Raw genomic sequence first — 21,073 nt, 5'->3', positions numbered from 1 at the left:
TTCCTGTGCAGCAGATTTGCCCAATGCAATATGTCGTCTGATCTCTTGACTGCTGCTTCTGTGAGTGTTGACAGTTGATCCAAGAAGAATGAAGTCCTTGACAATTTCAATCCTCTCTCCATTGATAAGAATGTTGTTTATTGGTCCAGTGGATTTGTGTTAATGAAGAAGTTGGTAGAATTCTTCAATTTCATCATCACTGGCTTTAGTGTTTGGTATGTAAGTTTGAATAATAATGGAACTAACTCGTCTTCATTGTAAGCATAGGGACATTATCTTATCACAGACAGTGTTGCACTTCAAGATTTATCTTGAAATTTTCTTTTTTATTATGAGTGTGACACCATTCCTCTTCAATTTGTTATTCCTGGCATAGTAAACCAAGTGGTTGTCAGATTCAAAATGACAGACAAGTGGTGGTTCTTAATTTTTAATGTTAACTATATTTTTTAATGTTAACTATATTCCAGTTGGAGTCCTGGTGTGGCGCTGTGGGTTAATGTGCCAGACTGCAAAGCTGTTTGAACTGCAAGGTCAGCGGTTCAAGCTCACCAGCCGCTTCTCGGAAACCCTATACAGGGTCGCTATGGGTCGGAATCGACTCAAATGCACTTAACAACAACAATATATTCCAATTAAATTTATTTTTTACATAAATTTATGTTGTTAGATTCAGTGGACTATTCTTTTATATTTTTGTGAGCATATACATAACAAAACATTTGCCAGTTCAGTATTTTTACATGCACAATTCAGTGTCATGCACAATGTTTATCAGGCTATTTAACCATCACCACTATCAATTTCCAAAAACTTCCATCACCCTTAACAGAAATTCTGTGTCCTATAAGCAATGACTCCTTCTATCTCCTCCCTGTCATGTTTGGTAACCACTAATAAACTTTGAAAAGGAGCACTGGTAGCATAGTGGTTATGAATTGGGCTGCTAACCTCAGGATTAGCAGTTCAAAACTACCGGCTGTTCTGTGGAAGAAAGATGAGACTTTCTGATCCCATGAAGATTTTCAGCCTTGGAAACCCTGTACAGGGGTCACTATGAGTTAGAACTGACTCCACAGCACATAACAACAACAATAAACTTTGGTCTATATACATTTTTCTGTTATAGATATTTCACTTACTTGGAATTATACAAGGATAAATCAAAAAGTATTACTACCAGGTTTCTAGTTCATACATGCACAGGGTTATTTAAAATAAAATGTGTTTAAAAATATTTCTGTAATCATTAGATAATTGCAGACAAATCTTCTCAGGAATGCACTCCTTGTTAAGTGCCCTCTAGTCGGTTCCAACTCATAGCAGCTCTGCATAGGGTTTTCGAATAGCAGCTGGTGCGTTTGAGTTGCTGACTCTGTGGCTCAGACAGACCATATCATCCATTGCTTACCTAAATCGCCATACCAGGACTCTTTATTGTAATTAAGGTGTCTTTTAAAAAGAAAAGGAAAAAAAAAAAGGATACTTTTTGTACTTTGCAAAATAACCATTTTGAGCTCAAATTTAAAAAAAATTCAAGTAGACATTTTCACAAAATGCTGAAGATTTGAAACAAGTTTACTGGAATACTGCCCCAAACAAAACAGCAGTTTGTACGTGGATTTAACATTTTAAGAGAGGTTGGGAAAACCTCAGTGAGGATCCAGAGAGGGAAAACAATCAGCCTCAACAAATTAAGAAACTGTGGCTGAGTCAGAATAAGACTGTGGAATTGTCATTGATATGATAGCATGTGGTTCAACATTTTCAGTTTTAAGTGAACATATTGGCTTCAGTAAGCTATCAGCTACATGGGTGCCCAAAGTGTTATCTTAAGATCAGCTAACCAAACGAGTAGATCAGACTTTTAAGCAAAATTGAAGGTAATGAAGGTGATTTTATGAAATTAATCATGACTGGGGGTATGTCTTGGATTTACCAGTATGATCTAGATAGCAAGATCCTATTAAAAACATTGATTTCTGAGGAAAATCTACTAAGCTAGTTAAATTCAAAGCAGGGGATTCATATCAGAAGAATCTGGTAACTGTTTTAGGGATTCAGAATCGGGGTTGTTGTTGTTAGATACCATCGACTCGGTACCAATTCATAGTGACCCTTTGCACAATAAAACGAAACAATGCCCAGTCCTGGCCAACCTCACAATTGTTGCCACACTTGATCCCATTGATGCTGCCATTTTGCCAGTCCATCTCGCTGGGGGTTTTGCTTTTTTTCTCTAACCTTCCACCTTACCAAACATGATTTCCTTCTCCAGTGACTGGTCCCTCCTGACAATATGTCCAAAGTATGAGAGATGAAGTATGGACATCCTGATGTCCAAGGAGCACGCTGGCTGTACTTCTTCCAACATAGATGTGTTGGTTCATTTGGCGGCCCATGGTACTTTCAACATTCTCTTCCAACACTATAACTCAAAAGCATCAATTCTTCTAGGGTCTTCCTTATTCACTGTCCAGCTATCACATGCAGATGAGGATATTGAAAAATACCATGGCCTGGGTCAGGCGCACCTTAGTCCTCAAGCTGATATCATTGCTCTTCAACACTTTAAAAAGGTCTTGTGCAGCAGATTTGCCAAATGCAATACATCGTTTGATTTCTTGACTGCTGCTTCCATGAGTATGATCTAGACAGCAAGTATGATAGTTGATCCGAGAAGAATGAAGTCTCTGACAACTTCAATCTTTTCTCCCTTGATAAGAATGTTGCTTATTGGTCCAGTGGTGAGGATTTTTTTTGTTTTCTCTACATTGAGATGTAATCCATACTGAAGCCTGTGCTCTTTGATCTTCATCAGTAAGTATTTTAAGTCCTCTTCACTTTCAGCAAGCAAGGTTGTATCATCTGTATATCATAGGTTGTTAATGAGTCTTCCTTCAATCCTGATGCCACGTTTTCCTTCATATAACCCAGCTTTTTGGATTATTTGCATACAGGTTGAATAAGTATGGTGAAAGAATATAACCCTGTTGTACACCTTTCTTAATTTTAAACTATTCAGCATTCCCATGTTCTGTTCAAGCAACTACTTCTTACTTCATGTACAGATTCCTCATGAGCACAATTAAGTGTTCAGGAATACTCATACTTCACAGTGTTGTCCATAGCTTGTCATGATCCACACAATCAAAAGCCTTTGCATAGTCAATAAAGTACAGTTAAACATATTTCTGATATTCTCTGCTTTCAGCCAAGATCCATCAGACATCAGCAGTGATATCCCTTATTCCACGGCCTCTTTTGAATCCGCTTGAACCTCTGGAAGTTCTCTGTCAGTGTATGCTTGCAGCTGTTTCTGTGTTATATTTAGTAAAACTTTACTTGCATCGGATATCAAAGATATTATCCGATAATGCACGCATTCCGTTGGGTCATCTCTCTTTGGAATGGGCACAGATACAGATCTCTTCCAGTCAGTTGGCCAAATAGTTGTATTCCAGATTTCTTGGCATAGATGAGTGAGTGCCTCCAGTGCTGCCTCACTTTGTTGAAAGATTTCAATTTTTAATCCATCAATTCCCGATGCCTTGTTCTTTGCTAATTCTTTCAATGCACCTTGGACTTCTTCAATATTTTTGGCTCTTGATCATATGCTACCTCTTAAAATGGTTGAACATCAACCATTTCCTTTTGGTACAGTGACTCTGTGTATTCTTTCCATCTTCTTTTGATGCTTTCTGCATCATTCAATAATTTGTCCAAAGAATCCTTCAGGAACAAAAGTTGAGACTTGAATTTCTTCTTCAATTACCCCAGCTTGAAAAATGATGAACATGTGATTTCCTTTTGGTTTTCTGACTCCAGATCTTTGCACATTTCATTGTAATATTTGACTTTGTCTTCTCGAGTTGACCTTTTAAATTTTCTGTTCAGCTCTTGTAGCTATCTCCTCATTTCTTTCATTTGCTTTAGCATCTCTATGCTGGAGAGCAAGTTTCAGTGTCTCTTCTGACATCCCATTTGACCTATCCTTCTTTCTTGTCTCCTTAATGACTTTTTTTGCTTTCTACATGTATCATGTTCTTGATGTCGTCCCACAACTCTTCTGGTCTTCGGTCTTTAGTATTTAATGTGTCAAGTCTTTTCTTCAGATTATCTCTAAATTCAGGTGGGATATATTCAAGGTCATATTTTGGCTCTTATGGACTTGTTTTCATTTTCTTCAGCTTCAGATTGAATTTGCATATGAGCAGTTGATGGTCTGTACCATAATCTGCCCCTGCCCTTGTTTTGACTGATGATATGGAGTTTTTCCATTGTCTTGTTTCCACAGATGTAGTCAATTTGATTTCTGTGTATTCCATCTGGTGAGATCCATGTGTATAATTGTCTCTAATGCTGTCAATGAACAAATCATTGATTTTGCAGAATTCTATCATGCGATCTCCGGCATCATTTCTATCACCAAGGCCATAGTTTCCAACTACTGATCCCAACCTTTGCAGTTCAGTCACCAGTAATGACCAATACACTTTGATTGCATGTTTGATCAATTTCAGATTGAAGGAGTTGGTAGAATTCTTTTTTCATCCTCACTGGCTTTAGTGGTTGGTGTGTAAATTTGAATAATAATGGTATTAACTGGCTTCCCTGTAGGCGCAGGGATATTATCTTATCACAGACAGCAGCGTTGTACCTCATGACTGATCTGTATATGTTCTTTTTGACAATGAATGCAACACCATTCCTCTTCAATTTGCCATTCCCGACATAGTAAACCTTGTGCTTGTCAGATTCAAAATGGCCAGTACCAGTACATTTCAGGTCACTAATGCCTAAGATATAGATGTTTATGCATTTCATTTTGTTTTTGACAATTTCCAATTTTTCTAGATTCATACTTTGTAGATTCCATGTTCTGATTATTAATGGATATTTACAACTGTTTCTCTTCATTTTGAATAAATGTTCTCAAAGGACATGGATGGTGATCATGAGGTTTACTTGAAACAGGGTATAAGGATATAGAACATTTATGAGAAAAAAGTCTGGAAAATAGACCTGAGGAATTTTTTTCCATCACAACACTGCACCTGCGCTTTCTTTAAGGGTTGAATGGGAATTGTTACCCCATCAACCCTCCAGCCTTGGTCTTGCCTCTTCAGACTTCTTTTAGTGCTTACAATTCAGATAACATTAAAAAAGAATGCACTTTGGGTTCCTTAAGAATTCCAGACATGTTATTTTGTGTAGTGTTGTGGTGCAGTGAATTATTTAATGTGTCTTCTAGCCATCTTTGTAAACACCCACCAAATAACTTTTTCCTGATGGATCTAGATAAGAGAAGGTTGTGGGGAGATGCTGATGGATTATGATTCAGTTGTGAGGATTGTTAACAAGGCTAATTGTGATTGATCGATTTTGCCATCCTACTGGTCAAAAATGAGTTTTCCCAGAAGCATGAATGGGGGAAATCACACTACCATCAAAGAAGCAGAACCAAAAGTGGGACACATCATTTGGACCCTGAGATCCCTGCACACTGACCCTCCTTAACTTAGGAACCAAAAGCTTTGACATCGGTGGATTGGCAGAGGAGAAACAGCAGCAGAACCAAAAGCCAGGACATTAGACAGAGAGTTCTAGCCCGTAGAGCAAGTTAAGCTGAGTGATGACGTTGGGAGGAAGCTTGCTAATTCATGGAACTGGAGTTAAATGCCTTTGGGCTCAGAATTATGGTAGAGTTGTGTGTCCTGTGGGCATTTATCAGCAGCAATAAAAGAACTTTGTAATATTGAGTGGGCAGAGGGAGGCCTGCCTGTGGGCATGTCTGAGAAGAGTCTGGAAGAACATTGCTCTCGGCATTTTCTGATCCTGCATTATAACCTGTTCATTTTCTTATTAAACCCCATAATTATCAATACGGTGTCTGAGTTCTGTGTGGCCATTGCAACAAATTATCAAACCCAAATGAGAAATAGAGATCTGTGGGAGGGATGGTTGTTGCATTTTATTTTTGCAGATTGGTATCAGACATGAAATTTATTGCAATAGCTCCAGGTTCATGAAAGTGTAGGGGATTACTAAGAGAAAGAACGAATGAGGATGGAAATTAAAGCTATTAATTCTTGGAAGGTTACTTTGGTTATTGTTACCTCTAATAACTGAGTCCTGGTGTGACGCTGTGGGTTAATGCCCTGGACTGCAAGGTTGGTTTGAATTGCAAGGTCAGTGGTTCAAGCTTACTAAGTGCTCCTTGGAAACTCTATACAGGGTCACCATGAGTCTGACACAATGGCACTTAGCAACAACGACATACTCTTTGGAGTACTAGTGTGGTACTTTGGGTTAATGTGCTGGACTGCAAGGTCAGTTTGAACTGCAGGGTTGGTGGTTCAAGTTCACCAGACGCTCCTTGGAAACCCTATGCAGGGTTGCTATGAGTCGCAACTGACTTGACAGCACTTAACAAAAACAACAACATGATAACTGAAAGAAATGTAAGAGATATAATGCTATTGTTCTGGCACTGTGGGTTAATGTGCTGGACTGCAAAGTTGGTTTGAACTGCAGGGTCGGTAGTTCAAACTTACTAGCTACTCTTCAGAAACCCTATCCAGGGTTGCTATGGGTTGGAACTGATTCCACGACACTTAACAACAGCAACAACACTGGAGTCCCTGGTATAAAAGCCTGGCTTGTTAAACAAAATGAGTAATTAGGGTCCAGGGCCTACTTGACCCACCCTACTAACCAGATGCCCACAGCTAGATGCACATGTGTGATGGAAATGGATATTGGGTATCTTGATTACAGAGAACTTGCCCACCTTCAGCCTATGCTTGATTGGATATGCTAAAAGGGGAGTTAAAAATTGCCCAGAAGAAAGAGACTTTTTGTTTTAAGCCTTTGTAGAGTATAGGGCTTAGGTGGATACCTGAACACCACTCAGAACTTTTGAGAGAACAGGAGATTTACCTGTGAAGGAAAGACCTACAGAAAGAAAAATGACTGGCAATTTGAAATTTGTGCAAGATGTTTGTAGTTGGATGCATTGAGGCAAGGAAAGTCTGTGCCCAGCATAAAAAACAAAACAAAAAACTATTCTAGAAGTGGAAGTTAAAGGGAGCAAGTGAGTAGACAGCCAGATATGTTCATTGGTGACCACCTGGATCCACTTGTTGCTTGTAAGTGGGGGACTATGCAGAGATGAAGAAATGGCTGAGTGAAGAAGGACTGGTGGGTCTGAAATTCAGGGAGTTTTGTGAATTCTGTAGGCACCCATCTAGCTCACATGGGCTAGGGCTGAGAGAAAGTCTGTTCTAGATAATATCTCCACAAATTTCCAAGTAACACAAAGGGATACTGTAGTGGTGGTGCCATCTTTGGAGTCAGGCAGGCCCAGATAGTAAATTCAACTCCGGAATTTGCTGCATTCTACCACCTTTTGCTGTTGTTGCTAAGTGCCATTGAGTAGGTTCTGTTGTCATTGCCAATTTGATCCCACATAAAAGTTGAGTTGATTTAGACTCATAGTGAATCTATAGGGCAGAGTAAAACTGCTCTATAGGACTTCCAAGACTGTAAATACAGGAGTAGATAGCCTTCTTATTGTCCTGTAGAGTACCTGATGAGTTTTCCTTCAGAATGTCTGATCAGTGACCTCTCAGTTAGCAACCCAATGCTTAACCCACTACAACACCTGGACTCCTTTTGATGCTCTATAGATAGATTTTAAAAGAGCATAATGCCCAAGGTAGACAGTATTTACTATTTAAGCTATAAACTGTTGTTTTGGCTTCATTTTGCAGTTACTTACATCTGTTATCTCATTGCATCGTTGAACCCTTATTAGTAACTGGTAAATATTGCCATTCTGACTCATGATGACCCCTTGTGTGGCACAGCCTTTCTTTCAAGCCTCAAACTCTAGAGGTAAATAAGATAGATGATGTTATTGCTCATTTTATAGAGGGAGAAGCTAAGAATAAGCAAGTTCATTGATTTCTTCAAGGTAAGACTTCAACCCAGATTTTCATTCCCGAATCTGCTTTCCCTTACTATAATGCCTCCTTTTTTTAAATAATGTGCCTACTACTCCTGAAATATGCCAAGCACACAGTATGTATTATCAGTTGATTGCTTTGAAATAGATTGTCTGTGTTCAACCCCCTAGTCACAGTTTCTTTAAGAAAGTTATGCAATTAATATTTAGCTAGTTAATTAATTGAGCCATGATGTGGTGTTGTAGGATAAACATTGGACTGGTTACTGGATATTCATCAGTTCAAACCTACTAGCTGCTCTTGGAAACACCCTGTACAGGGTCTCTAAGAATCAGAACCAAGTTGATGACACATAAAAACAACAACATCAAATTAATTAATTAATTGAGGAGCTTTATTAGAATTAACATTGAAGCTGGAGTTTTTCAAAGGAGCAACATGTTTGATCAAAAGATTTGAATTTTAGACTACTGACTATTATTGTGTTAGTAATATTTGGTTTCTTTTTATTTTTACAGGAGAGATTAAACAGATTCTAGAAAATGAGCTTCAGATACCTGTGTCTAAAATGCTGTTAAAAGGCTGGAAGACTGGAGATGTGGAAGACAGTGTGAGTTTCTTAATTGCTTAGAAATAAAAGAAAATCGTTGTTACTAGTTTTATGATATATTAATATTGATTTAACTTAATGTTGCATATGACAGAAGTATAATTTAGTTGAGAAGAAAGAGCATTCCAGAACACTTATTTGTGATCGTGAGAGACCTGTACATAGACCAAGAGACAGTTGTTTGAACAGAATAAGGGAACACTGAATGGTTTTAAATCAGGAAAGGTATGCACCAGGGTGTATTTTTTCACCATACTCATTCAGTCTGTATGCTGAGCACATAATCTGGGAAGCTGGATTATATGAAGAAAAACTAGGCATTAGGATAAGAGAGAGACTCATTAACAACTTGTGATATGCAGATGATACAACCTTACTTGCTGAAAGTGAAGAGGATTTAAAATACTTAACTGTTGAAGATCAAAGACCACAGCCTTTGGTATGGGATGTACATCAATGTAAATAAAACAAAAATCCAAATAAAAAGAAAAAAAAACAAACCCTCACACTGTGCCAATAAATAACATCAAGGTAAACAGAGAAAAGACGGAAGTTGTCAAAGATTTCATTTAGCTCAGATCAGCCAATCAACACTCAAGACATATTGTATTAAGCACATCTGCTTCACAAGACTTATTGAGAGTGTTCAAGATCAATGACAGCAGTTTGAAGACTAAGGTGCGCTTGACCCATGCTATGGTATTTTTCAATCACCTCATATGAAAGTTGGACGATGAATAAGGAAGACCATAGAAGAGTTAATACATTTGAGTTATGGTGTTAGAGGAGAATATTTAAAGTACAGCCAGAATGCGCCTTAGAAAACAGGATGGTGAGACTTTGTCTCTCATAGTTCAGACACACTATCAGAAGGGACCAGTCCCTGTAGAAGGACATCATGCTTGGTAAAGTGGAAAGTCAGCAAAATAGAAGAAGACCCCCAACATGAAGATTTGGCATGGTTTCTTTCATCAACACACATTTTTCTTTCTTGCAGAGATTTCTTAAGAATTTTAAGATATACAGAATGGGGCCCGGATTCTATCTGATCCATCCCCTTCAATTCCTTACTGCCTCTTCCCAGCCTTATGGTACTGTAGGAAAAACACTGCACTGCTAACCATAAGGTTGGTGGTTCCAACCCACCAGTCATTCCTCTCAAACCCTACATAGGGTCCTTGTGAGTTGGAGCTCATCTGACAGCACTTAGCAGCAGTAATAGCAACAAAGTAAGTAAAATGGGTGCACTTAGTAAATAAGGTGGATTCTCTCCTGACAGGGTCCATAGTGACTTCCTCATATTCCATATTTGAGTATGATCACCGTAGCGTAGTGATTATGAATCGGGCTGCAACTTCAGGGACAGCAGTTCAAAACTACCAGCTGTTCCGTGGGAGAAAGATGAGGCTTTCTTGACTATTACTACAGATGACGTATATATGCTCTGGTCTAAGAGCAATCCCCCGAGTATGTTTTCAAGCCTATTCAAGGACTTGTCTTTAATTCTTCCCTGTCTCTCTTGGCATCATCACCTTTTTTATTCCTTTAAAAGTGCATTGGTATTAACATTCAAGTATGCTGTTTTTCCTTCCATTTTAAAGTTAAATTTTCTTATGTCCTACCCAGTAATGTCTTTACTCTCCTTGATAATAAGACTTCCCTGGAACAGTTGTTAATATTTATTTTTATTTATTGTTTGTATTTTTCGTGTCCAACTCCTCCCATTTTCTGTTGAGCCAAGTTCAAGTAAAAACCTTGACTGCTTTGGCTCTTGTCAAGATCACCAATGAATGCACCACTTAAGTTCAGTGTGGTTTTGCTTTTCTAGAAAACTTGACCTAAGACAGCATTTAAAACTGCCAATCTTGCAGTTCAAATGAACCTTGCAGTTCAGCGCATTAACCCAGTGTCGCATCAGGACTCCGTATATATGTAGAGAAAGAGAGAAGTTCATTATCAAAGAAATGGCTCATAATTGCAGACTCCCAGGTCCCCAGTGGAAGAGAGAGAGAAGGGAGTCCCTCTCATGTGTCCATTATATTAGGAGTAGACCACACCCCCAAGGAAGCATCCCTTCATTTGATTGGCTGCTCATAGCCGCTCATCATAGCATTAACTATGCCTACATTAGGTTTCATCACCATGGGAAAAAGCACATCTTTACTGCTAAACCTCTGGAAATCCTGGCCTAGTCAAGATGACACAGAAACCTAATCATTACAGTCCACCCTTGTAAACTATAATTATATACATAACCTCTGAAAAGAGAAAATTGTAAAGTCGTACTTGTGCTTGACATGATATAACTAAAATGCGTACAACTGAAAATACACTGGTCTTGTTTTCATCTTAATTGTCACAAATCAACAAAGCAAAAGTATTTGATGCACACATGCAAAGCAAAACAAAAATATACATTCATTCAAAAGTCCAAAGGGTATAATGCAAGACACATAGCTTTACTCAGTCCATGGCCTCTCTTTCCAAGTCATCACCTCTGCTGCAGTCTTTGCTGTTGCCTCTTTTCCAGGCAATGATCTTTTCCTTAATGATCATCCTGGGATCATGTGTTCCTGAAATGGAAGATAACTTCTCCCTTTCAGTTACAGATCTTCTACAATTATAGTTCTGACGATCACAATTAATCCTACTAAAGGTTATTCAAAATTTGAAATCATAAAAGACTATCAGTATCACCCCCCATCCCCTTTCACCAGATCCATATGAAAAAGAGGAAATCTAGTCAGTGGGAATTCTCCCTTAACCCCTCACTCTAAAACTAAGCATACCCATGAAAGCTTTTAAGCCAGCCACTTCCTGTCTTTATAGCTCCCTCCCCACTGTCATTTTTATAACCAATGTCTAAATTGCCCATCTCTATCAACCCAGTGCACTGAGGAGACAAGCATTTTCCTTGATCCAAAGAATCTTCCATTCTGATTGGAATTTTGAGCAACTGCATTCATAAGCAAAAGTCCAGTCCAACAAATTGTAGCAATTCACAGTTGTTCACAGTATTAAACATCTTCATCCTTATTTTGTCAGGTTCTGGTCAACTCAACCCTAGCTATCCAAGCTAGGTCAAATGGGTACCAGTATACATTTGGGAGTTCACACACTCCACTTCAAACCAGCTGGCACCTTCTCTCTCAGCCTTAGCCCCCATGGGCTAAGATCAGTGCCCATGGGCTCAGGCTTTCACACAACTCCCTAAACTTCAAACTAGCCAGCTTTCTTGATCCTTTTATTTCAAGGTCAGTGGGTGCCAATATAACATGTTCAAACTCAGCTTATGTCTTTAATGCTGCATTTCCCCAAATTCCACTCAACACATAGACCCAGGTGGTCACCAGCGAGCATATGGCTCTGGTTCCCTTTTACTTTTAGCCCTAGAAGGGGTCTTCTCTGATAGGCTGACTTTCCTTGCCTTGATGCCAGCAAAATTAAAAAACACCAAACTGCCTGCTTTTTTTCTCTGCTTGAATTTCCTGTTCTCCCAGCAGTTCTGGGTTGGTCTGCATGTCTTTTCAAATGCAAATTTCCCATCTCTGAAGTTTCTAGATAGGCTTTTGGATTCTACTAAAGCCCTTTACTATAACATGTCTTAAAGCTACAAGCCTATTTTTTCAGGGCAAATTCTAACTCCCCTTTTAGAAAATCCAATCAAGTATTGGCTGAAGATAGGCTAACAAGCTCAATGTAATCATAATTTCCAATATTCCTTTCACAACTGTATGTCTTATTTTATGAGAATGGGCAAGAGAAGCCAATATTCAAAAGGCTGTTAAACATATGAACCGTTTAAAATAATCAAGTTCCCTTGTACTAACCCCATTCATATGCACATGGATGGGTAGATTCCAGTAGGCCCAAGCCCATTATCAGCCATACTTTTAAACTAGCATGTCATTGGCTCTAGGTGATTTCAGAAGCTGCTGTTGAAGATAATTAAAAAATACCTGCAGTTCTCCTCTACACTTAGGTCTTTTATCCCATGCCCCTTTGTTCTTTCTCTCCAAAAACCTCACAATTTTATAGGTCTGGAGCCATTACAGTGAATCCTGTTCACAGTGCCAGCTGCTTAAACCAAGTGTGGACCATGTTTGACATCCTCTGACTACACAAGAGAAAAACAGAACAAAACTCAAAATTGGCCCAAGACAATTCCTGTGAAGTGGCGGTCAGACATGCTTCTACCCTATATCAATGCCTTTAAAATTAGACAGACTTGAGAACCAATTTAATTCATGATTTTGTTTCTGTTTAACCCCACTCTCTTAGTACCACATGTCTTAGGACAGGTGTTCTAGAGAAGAAGCAAAACCAGTGAATACACACACACACACACACAGATTTTTTTTTTTTTTTTATCAAGGAAATGGCTCACAAGTCCCAAGCTCACAGTCCCAAGTCCCCAGTGGAGGAGAGAGAAAAAGATTTCCTCCCACGTGCCCTTTATATTGGGAGGAGACCACACCTCTAAGGAAGCATCCCTTTAATTGACTGGCTGCTCATAGCCACTGTATCATAGAGTTTAACTATGCTTGTATTTAGGTTTCATCACCATGGGAATGAACATATCCCAACTTTTAAACTTCTGGAATCCTCCCCTAGTTGCGTTGACACAGAAACCTAGCCATAACAAATAATATTTATATAAATTTTTAGTTTTATATCTAATTTATATCCTGTTATCATCTCTATTTCAATGTCTATTAGATATTTCAAACATAATATGCCCCAAAAGAAGTTTTCATTTGCAGTTTTCCTAATTTCTGTTGATGGCAGCATCTTCTTTCCAGTTCTGCAGTCCACAATTCCTTGTTGTTTCTTAGCTGTTTTGTACGGTTTTCTCTGCATGAAACATTCTTAGTTTGTTTCTTTACTACCTTTGATAATTTGCTCCAATATCATATTCACCAAGTGAGACACACCCCAAACTGCCAAGCTCCCCAACCCCGTATTTTTCATCCACTTTCCCTGATTTGTGTGTAACAATTGAAAGTGCCACCTACTAATACCATATTATATAATGCAGTTTCCATCAAGTTGGTTTCAACTTATGGTAACCCTACAATATAGTATGTTGTTATTATTGTTAAGTGCCGTCGAGTTGGTTCTGACCCATAGCGACCCTGAACAGGGTTTCTGAGGCTGTAAATCTTTACGGGAACAGAAAGCCTCATGTTTCTCCCGCGGAGCAGCTGGTAGTTTCAAACTGCTGACCTTGTGGTTCGCAACCCAATTTGTAACCAAAGCTCCTTACAATATAATATAGCTATCTCTTTTTATTTGTTTTTATTAAAATGCAAGCTTCACAAGATCAAGAATTTTGACAATCACACAAGGTAAGTGACTCAGTAAATCTGCATATTAGTGTGTCCTGGGTTTACCATGTAAAATGTATTTTAAATCTGCATATTAGTGTTACTGGGTTTACCATGTAAAATGTATTTATAAATGAGTATTGCTATAAAAAACAGTTTGAAGTTCACTAGCCAATCTTTACCATTAAGTTGAGAGTAAAATCTATATACGAGTTCTGTGGCAAAGAAATTCACTGCAATTTCCTGTGGTTGGTTGTCAAATTGGTGGATCATATATAAACTAAGAGTAGTTGATTTACCCCAAACTGAGAGCTTTAGCAAAACAATCTCTGGAGTAAGAGCTAAGAAGCATGGATGAACCTCGAGGACATTATACTAAGTGAAATGTTAGTCATGAAAGAACAAATATTGTAAGAGACCAATATTGTAAAAATTGAAGAAAAGGTTTCCACACCAAATGAAACATTCTTTAATTGCTCCCAGGAGAGGGAGGAGAAAGAGGATCAAATCACTAACTAGAGTAAGAGGCACGTATTAACTTGGGAGGTGGGGAAGGCAAAATAAATGTAGGTAAAAATGGTGTTGGTTGTATGGATTGTCTTTGTTATGTTAATGCAGTAGGGTTGTTTAGTGCAGTTGAGTTGGTTCTAACTCATAGTGAGCTTGGTAGGGTTTCCAAGGAGCAATTGGTAGGCTTGAACTGCTGACCTTGTAGTTCACAGTCCAGTGTTGATCCTACAGTGCTACACCAGAAATGCAGGGTCAGGGTAGACTATATCTTGAGTCAGTGCCTTTTTTGATATAAATAAAGTTTAATTAAGCTGTTTCAAGACATGGAGATCTCCAAGGAAACAGAAAACAGAAGCTGAAGAGACAAAGATCTTCCTCCAGAGCCAAGAGAGAAAGCCTTACCCCTTAAGCCAGCAAGCACTCTGAATTTGGATTAAATGTGAGAACACTAATTTCTGTTTGTTAAAGCTATCTACTTGTAATATTTCAATATAACAGCACTAGATAATGAAGACAGAATTTGATATCGGAAGAGTTGGGTGCTTCTCTAAAAGATACTTAAAATGTGGAAGCAATTTTAGAATTGGGTAATGGATAGAGGCTGGAAGAGGTTTTTTTTAAAGTGCTTGATAGTGTAAGCCTACATTGCTTTGAAGACACTGTTGGGAAATTTATGGGCTTCAAAGACATTTCTGGTAAGGGCTCAGAAATCTAAATCTAAATATATTGTTGTTAAGTACTATGGAGTCTGTTCTGGTCCATAGTGACCCCGTATAGGGTTTCTGAGGAGTGGCTGGTGAGCTTGAACCACCGACCTTGTGGATCAAATTGACTTTGCAGTCCAGCGCATTACCCCACAGTGCCACACCAGGAATTTTTAAGTCCTACAGCACCTGATAAGGAGCTCTGGTAGCGTAGTGATTACGAGTTGGGCTGCCAACCTCAAGGTTAGCAGTTGGAAACTACCAGAAAGATGAGACATTCTGCTCCTGTAAAGATTTACAGCCGGAACCGAATCCAAGGTACTTAACAACAACAACAGCACCTGATATTCCCAATCTGTCTCCCATCCAAGTGCTAGGCAGACCCGACCCTGCTTAGCTTCCAAGATCAGACAAGATTGGGTGCATTCAGGGTAGAATGGGTGTAGACTTCTCACATTTAGGAGACCAAAAGTCCAAATGCAGCGTACTGGCTTTAAGGGAAGACTTTGTCTCTTTGTGTCTTGGCATCTATGTTACCCCACCTCTCTGTCTCTGTTTGCTGTTTTATCTCTTTTTATATCTTAAAGAGATTGACTCAAGATACCAGGTAAGTCAAAAAGTATTGCTACAAAAAAAAATCACAGACACTTTTATCAAAAAAAAAAAAAAAAAATCCAAACTTGAAACTATTGTTTCTTGATATGTCTTCCACCTAGGGCTATCTACTTCTGAAGGTTGTGTTTCCATCTCTCTAACCCTTCCCTGAATAATTCTGTGCTCATCAATTTATACCCTGCCAAAATGGCAGCTTTGGTATCCTTGAGGGACTCAAAGCTTTAAAAATGTTCTTTAGCTTGCGGTACAAATGGAAGTCTGATGGACAAGATCAGAGTTGTAGGGTAGATGGTGTTAGGTTTCTCAACAGAATTCTTGGAGCACAGCCCTGTTGTCATAGAATGAGCAGGTTCTTTGTGATGAAAAAATATTACTCAGGGCCATCTTCCATGGCCTTTTTCTCACCAGTGCAATTTTCAATATTCTTGAAACATCTTCCTAATAAGCCCCTGTGATCATCCTGTATTCTTCAAGAAAATTTATCAAGATTAGCCTTTTCCCATCCCAAAAAAACTCTTGGCCATAGCCCTCTGAACTGACCTCTCTGCCTTGCATTTTACTAGTCCAGCAGATTCCCTTGGAAACCACTGTTTTGAGCAGATTTTTTTTTTTTTTTGAAGGCACTCTAACAAGACTAAGTTAAGTGTGTTAATGAGAAAACTTGTCTGCAGCTACCCACTGGTTGTAGTTACATGTGTAAACACATTTTGCTTGGAGTAAACTCATGCATGTATGAACTGAAACCCTAGTGGGAATACTGTTTGACTTACCCTCATATATGAAGGACTCAAGGCTATTTGGATTTAATAGATCTTGTGTGTTACTCTATTTAGGAAATTGCCAAGAAATGAAGTGGTAATTTAAAAGTTACCAATTTTTTGAGAACTATAGAAAAAATTAATAATGCATGATCAACATTCAATTTTTGTTTTCCTTTTTTCTTTTTCAGACGGTCTTAAAATCGCTACACTTGCCAAAAAACAACAGTCTTTACGTCCTTACACCTGACTTGCCACCACCTTCATCATCTAGTCACGCTGGGTAAGGTGTTCATGTTTCTTGGGAATCTGAAATGAAAGTTTGTTTCTTGAAACTTCAAAATTTGCACTGACATCAAAATTAAAAAAAAAAATTGAATCTTTAACTTATCTACATTTATCAGTTTTCAAATGATTTGGTTTGTAAAGTATTTTTGTTTTATTTTAATACTGAAATCTCCTTTTCAAAGGGATTCTTTAGCAAAGCATCAGTATGTAAAACAATAATCTTTGAACTTTGATGAAGAAAAAGATTAGAATTGGAAGAAAGAAGTAAGACTAAATGGAACTCCAACCTCTTCATGACTTAAGGCATATCTATGAGAAAAATTCATTGGACTCTCTGTAGGATACAGCCTGAAAAACATCAATTATAAATTTTTAAGTAATATTTTCTATTCAGAATTTAGGATCTCATTCTCTTTTCAGTTTTCATAATGAAATTTATTTTATTGGTGGAATAAAATTAATTATTTCTATATTATAAATTAAGGAGCTCTGGTAGCATAGTGGTTATGAATCAGGCTGCTATCCTCAAGGTCTGCAGCTACCAGCTGTTCTGCAGAAGAAAGATGAGGCTTTCTGCTCCCGTAAAGATTTGCAGCCTTGGAAACCCTGTGCAGGGTCACTATGAGTCAAAACCAACTCGATGGTACTTAACAACAACAACATATTATAAATGAACTTTATTATCCCTAGGTGAGTGAAGCAAATTGATTTGTAGTGAATGATTAATCTTTTAATACAGTACTCATATTGTCTAAAACTATGTGTTTTGGGTTGTTTCTAGATTTTCATAGGTCCCTGATGGTGCAAGCAGCTTGTGATCAGCTGCTAACCTAAAGGTTGGACATTCAAACTACCCAGTGTGTTCTAGAAGAAAGGCCTGGTGGTCTGCTTCCTATAAAGATAATGGCCAAGAAAACCCTATGGAACAGTTCTACTCTGGAACATAGGGTCACCATGAGTTTAAATTGACTTAATGGCAATTGTTTATGTGTTATTTTTTTTTTTTATTTGTGTAATAATTTTCACAGTTTTTATACACTTTTTATTTCTTTAACACAACTTAAGTGATTCTGTTTTAGGGAGTGTGTGGCTCTTGCATCCCTAAAGCTTGTACTATTGCCAACCTTTTCCCTCACTACTTACTGAATAGCTTCATTATTAGATTGCAAAAAGAAAATGACAGTTGACTTTACCAAAGTAGAAATTGCTCAATTGAAAAATTAAATCTGATGTAAATGTATTTAATATTCTGTTAATAGTTTCTTTTACATTAGGATTTCTTAACTTTTTGTCTTCTATGTTTACATCATATGTTAATGGGGAGTGAAATTTGCATAATATTACAAAACAGCCAATTGGTTCTTGTAGTCCTTATGCTTATTGTGATGTTGATATAAACCTCATATGAGATTTTAAGTTAAACAGTTAAGGGTCTGATGCTGTATCTAGTCAGGTAGAACCTTGTTTTGTAGGTTAGTTAACAAAGTATTATCACAGTCATACAAGATGTAATCCACATAATTAAAAGCAGACAAGAGACATTAGTTGTTATAATCTATTGCTTTCCAGTAGTATAATTAAATGGATTTATCAAAATGTCTTTCTGAGCTAATGGAAATGTTTTTCATTGCCATTTGGCTGACCTTGGTTTGATTGCCAATATTTCAGTTTCTGGGCAAACTTGGACCTAGAATGCTGCTGAAATACAGTGTTTCTTAGAGAACGAATACTTCATATAGCACCAAAGTACTCTCCCACCACTGCCTAACTTAATGGGTTTTTACCCAGTGAGTTGGAACTTACTTAACAGCATTTAACAATGACACTGTTAAAGGGTATGCCTTGTCGTAACAATAAGAAAGAGAAATATTCAAAGCCAAACAAAGACATAGAAGACAGAGAGAGTATTTCGGTGATGGGAAGGAGGGCATGTAGAGACTTCAATCAGTGTGAAAGCCATAGATTAAAGCTTATTTTATTAAAACCCAACTGAAAGACTAAGGTTATTTCTTACAGTTTGTTTTTCTCACAATTCTTTCTATAGAGGTTATTTTTAATTTTGTTTGTTTGTATGCATATCTTAATTGTTGATTTAAAGTGTGAAAAAACAACCAAAACACTATATTATCTATGCAGAATCTTAACAGTTCATGTTGAGATCTGTTGCTGTCCAGTCAATCCTGACTCATAGTGACCCTGTAGAAAAGAGTAGAACTGCCCCATAGGCTTTCTAAGAGTGTAGCTCTTTATTGAAGCAATCTACCGTATCTTATTCCTATGGAGCCACTGGTGGCTCAAACTGCCAATTTTTCAGTTTGCAGCTGAGTGCTTAACACTGTGCTGCCAGAGCTCCTTACAAGTAAATAGTAGTAATTATTTTTAAGTTGTAGTTTTCATTCATTAAAAATGTCAAACATAATAAAGGTTTCTATGGCTTTTTAGCAAGCAGAAATAAGTAGTAAAAAAAATTAGCAAACAAAATTGGTGTTAAACTCCATGTTGTTGTTGTTGTTAAGTGTTGTTGTTGAGTCGGTTCCAACTCTGTATAGGGTTTTTGAGGAGCGGCTGGTGAGTTTGAACTGTGGACCTTGCAATTCAAACTGACCTTATGGTCAAGTGTTTATCCTACAGTGCCATACCAGGACTCTGCTAAGCTCCATAATGAATCAAATTTATTTGTTTTTAAAGTATTTTGTTATAATTGTTGTATTCATAAAAATCTTATTTGCAATTAGTAACCTAATTTATAATCTAAAAAGGAGAAAAAGTGAAGTTGTTCTGATTCAGACTTGAACACTTGCAAGTAAATAGAACTCAGAAATTGGTATAGAAAAATTCAAGTTTTGTGTACATATTACCCCTAGCCTTTTCTTTGCCTCAGATTTAGGATAAATAAATATGGTATATTTTATTTTAGTGGTTGGTTTGATTCTAGTTGGTACCATTGTTTTGTTTTTTTTCTAAAGTGAGTTCAGGGCTTATTCAGTGCCGCTGAACTCCACCATTCCAACTCCACTACAATGACAAACATTAAGTTGTTTCTTTATAAAGTATCAGTCTTCTTTAAAAGCAGTCGGTAACATTAGAAATATAGTATAGCTTCTAAAAAAGACTTATTTATAACCAAGTCAGTAAAGTGATATGATTGTAATATATATCTTCAGACAGAAGACATTAGGGTATAATGAGAAAAAGCCTGAATTTCTATCCCAGCTTTTAGATTTTACATTTATAAAATGAGAAGTACTGTTTCCAAGTGCTAGAGTGGTTATAAGAAATTCTGTAAGTGGTACATTATATGTGAAAGCACAAACTGCAAAGTACAGTAGTTTAAATTATTCAATTTGCGATTCCTGGTGTGGTACTGTAGGATTAACACTGTACTGCTAACTACAAGGTCAGTGGTTGAAACCTACCAGCTGACCCTCGGAAAAGCTGTATAGAGTTGCTATGAGTCAGAACTAACTAAATGGCACTTAGCAACAACAATAAATACCAAAGGAACCCATGCCACAATTGCCAAGTGCTCATCTGCTAACTGAAAGATCAGTGGTCTCAACCCACCAGCCACTCCACAGGAGAAAGATGTGGCAGTCTTCCTCTGCAAAGATTTACAGTCTTGGAAACCCCATGAGGCAGTTAGTTCTACTTTGTCTTATAGGACCTCTGTGATTCCAAATCAACTCAATGGCAGCTTTTATTGTTAATAAATACCAATAACAACACTGTTAATTCAAATCTCATCTTGATTTTTTTTTTTTTTATAACTACTATGCAAGGATGCAGGCAGATTTTGATAGTCCTGGTGTGGCACTGTGGGTTAATACACTGGACTACCAGTTGCTCTTTGGAAACCCTATAAAGGGCACTATGGATTGGAACCAACTCAACGGCACTTAACAACAGCAACATTTTATAGATGTGTAATTGTTCAAGGTTAGCAGTATTTACTTTGAGGATTGTGCTCCTTCTACTATATATAACTCTTAGCTTCTTAAAATAAATACATCCAAAGTTTAATTTAAATACTCCTTTTGAGACTGCTCTCTAAAATGAGAATTTAAAAAAATGTGTGTTTTGTTCTTAAGCGCTCTGGAGTGCATTTGCATACTTTATATATGTATATAATTCTCCTCAAGGATATTCATGAACGTTCAGTGTATGAATTTATTCCTAGTTACAATACATTATTATTATTATTATTTTTTTTTTTTTTTAATTTAAGGTTTTTATTGTGGATCGAGTGAAAGTTTACAGTGCACATCATCAGTTTCACATTCAACAATTCATA

General features: G+C 37.5%; 1 protein-coding gene across 1 annotated transcript in view; it reads left to right on the top strand.

Annotated features, from left to right (window-relative positions):
• FAF1 (Fas (TNFRSF6) associated factor 1) overlaps nt 1-21,073 on the top strand; it is a 665,112-nt gene that overhangs the window by 192,916 nt on the left and 451,123 nt on the right. The window contains exons 5-6 of the mRNA XM_006839751.1: nt 8,489-8,580; nt 16,686-16,777. Coding sequence (XP_006839814.1) covers nt 8,489-8,580; nt 16,686-16,777 — 184 coding nt within the window. The remainder of the gene's footprint in view (nt 1-8,488; nt 8,581-16,685; nt 16,778-21,073) is intronic.

The sequence above is a fragment of the Chrysochloris asiatica genome, unplaced genomic scaffold, assembly GCF_000296735.1.
Source record: "Chrysochloris asiatica unplaced genomic scaffold, ChrAsi1.0 scaffold00026, whole genome shotgun sequence".
In the NCBI taxonomy this organism is placed as follows: domain Eukaryota; kingdom Metazoa; phylum Chordata; class Mammalia; order Afrosoricida; family Chrysochloridae; genus Chrysochloris; species Chrysochloris asiatica.
Note: the sequence above shows the minus strand (reverse complement) of the source record. Positions and strands in the feature narration are given on the sequence as shown.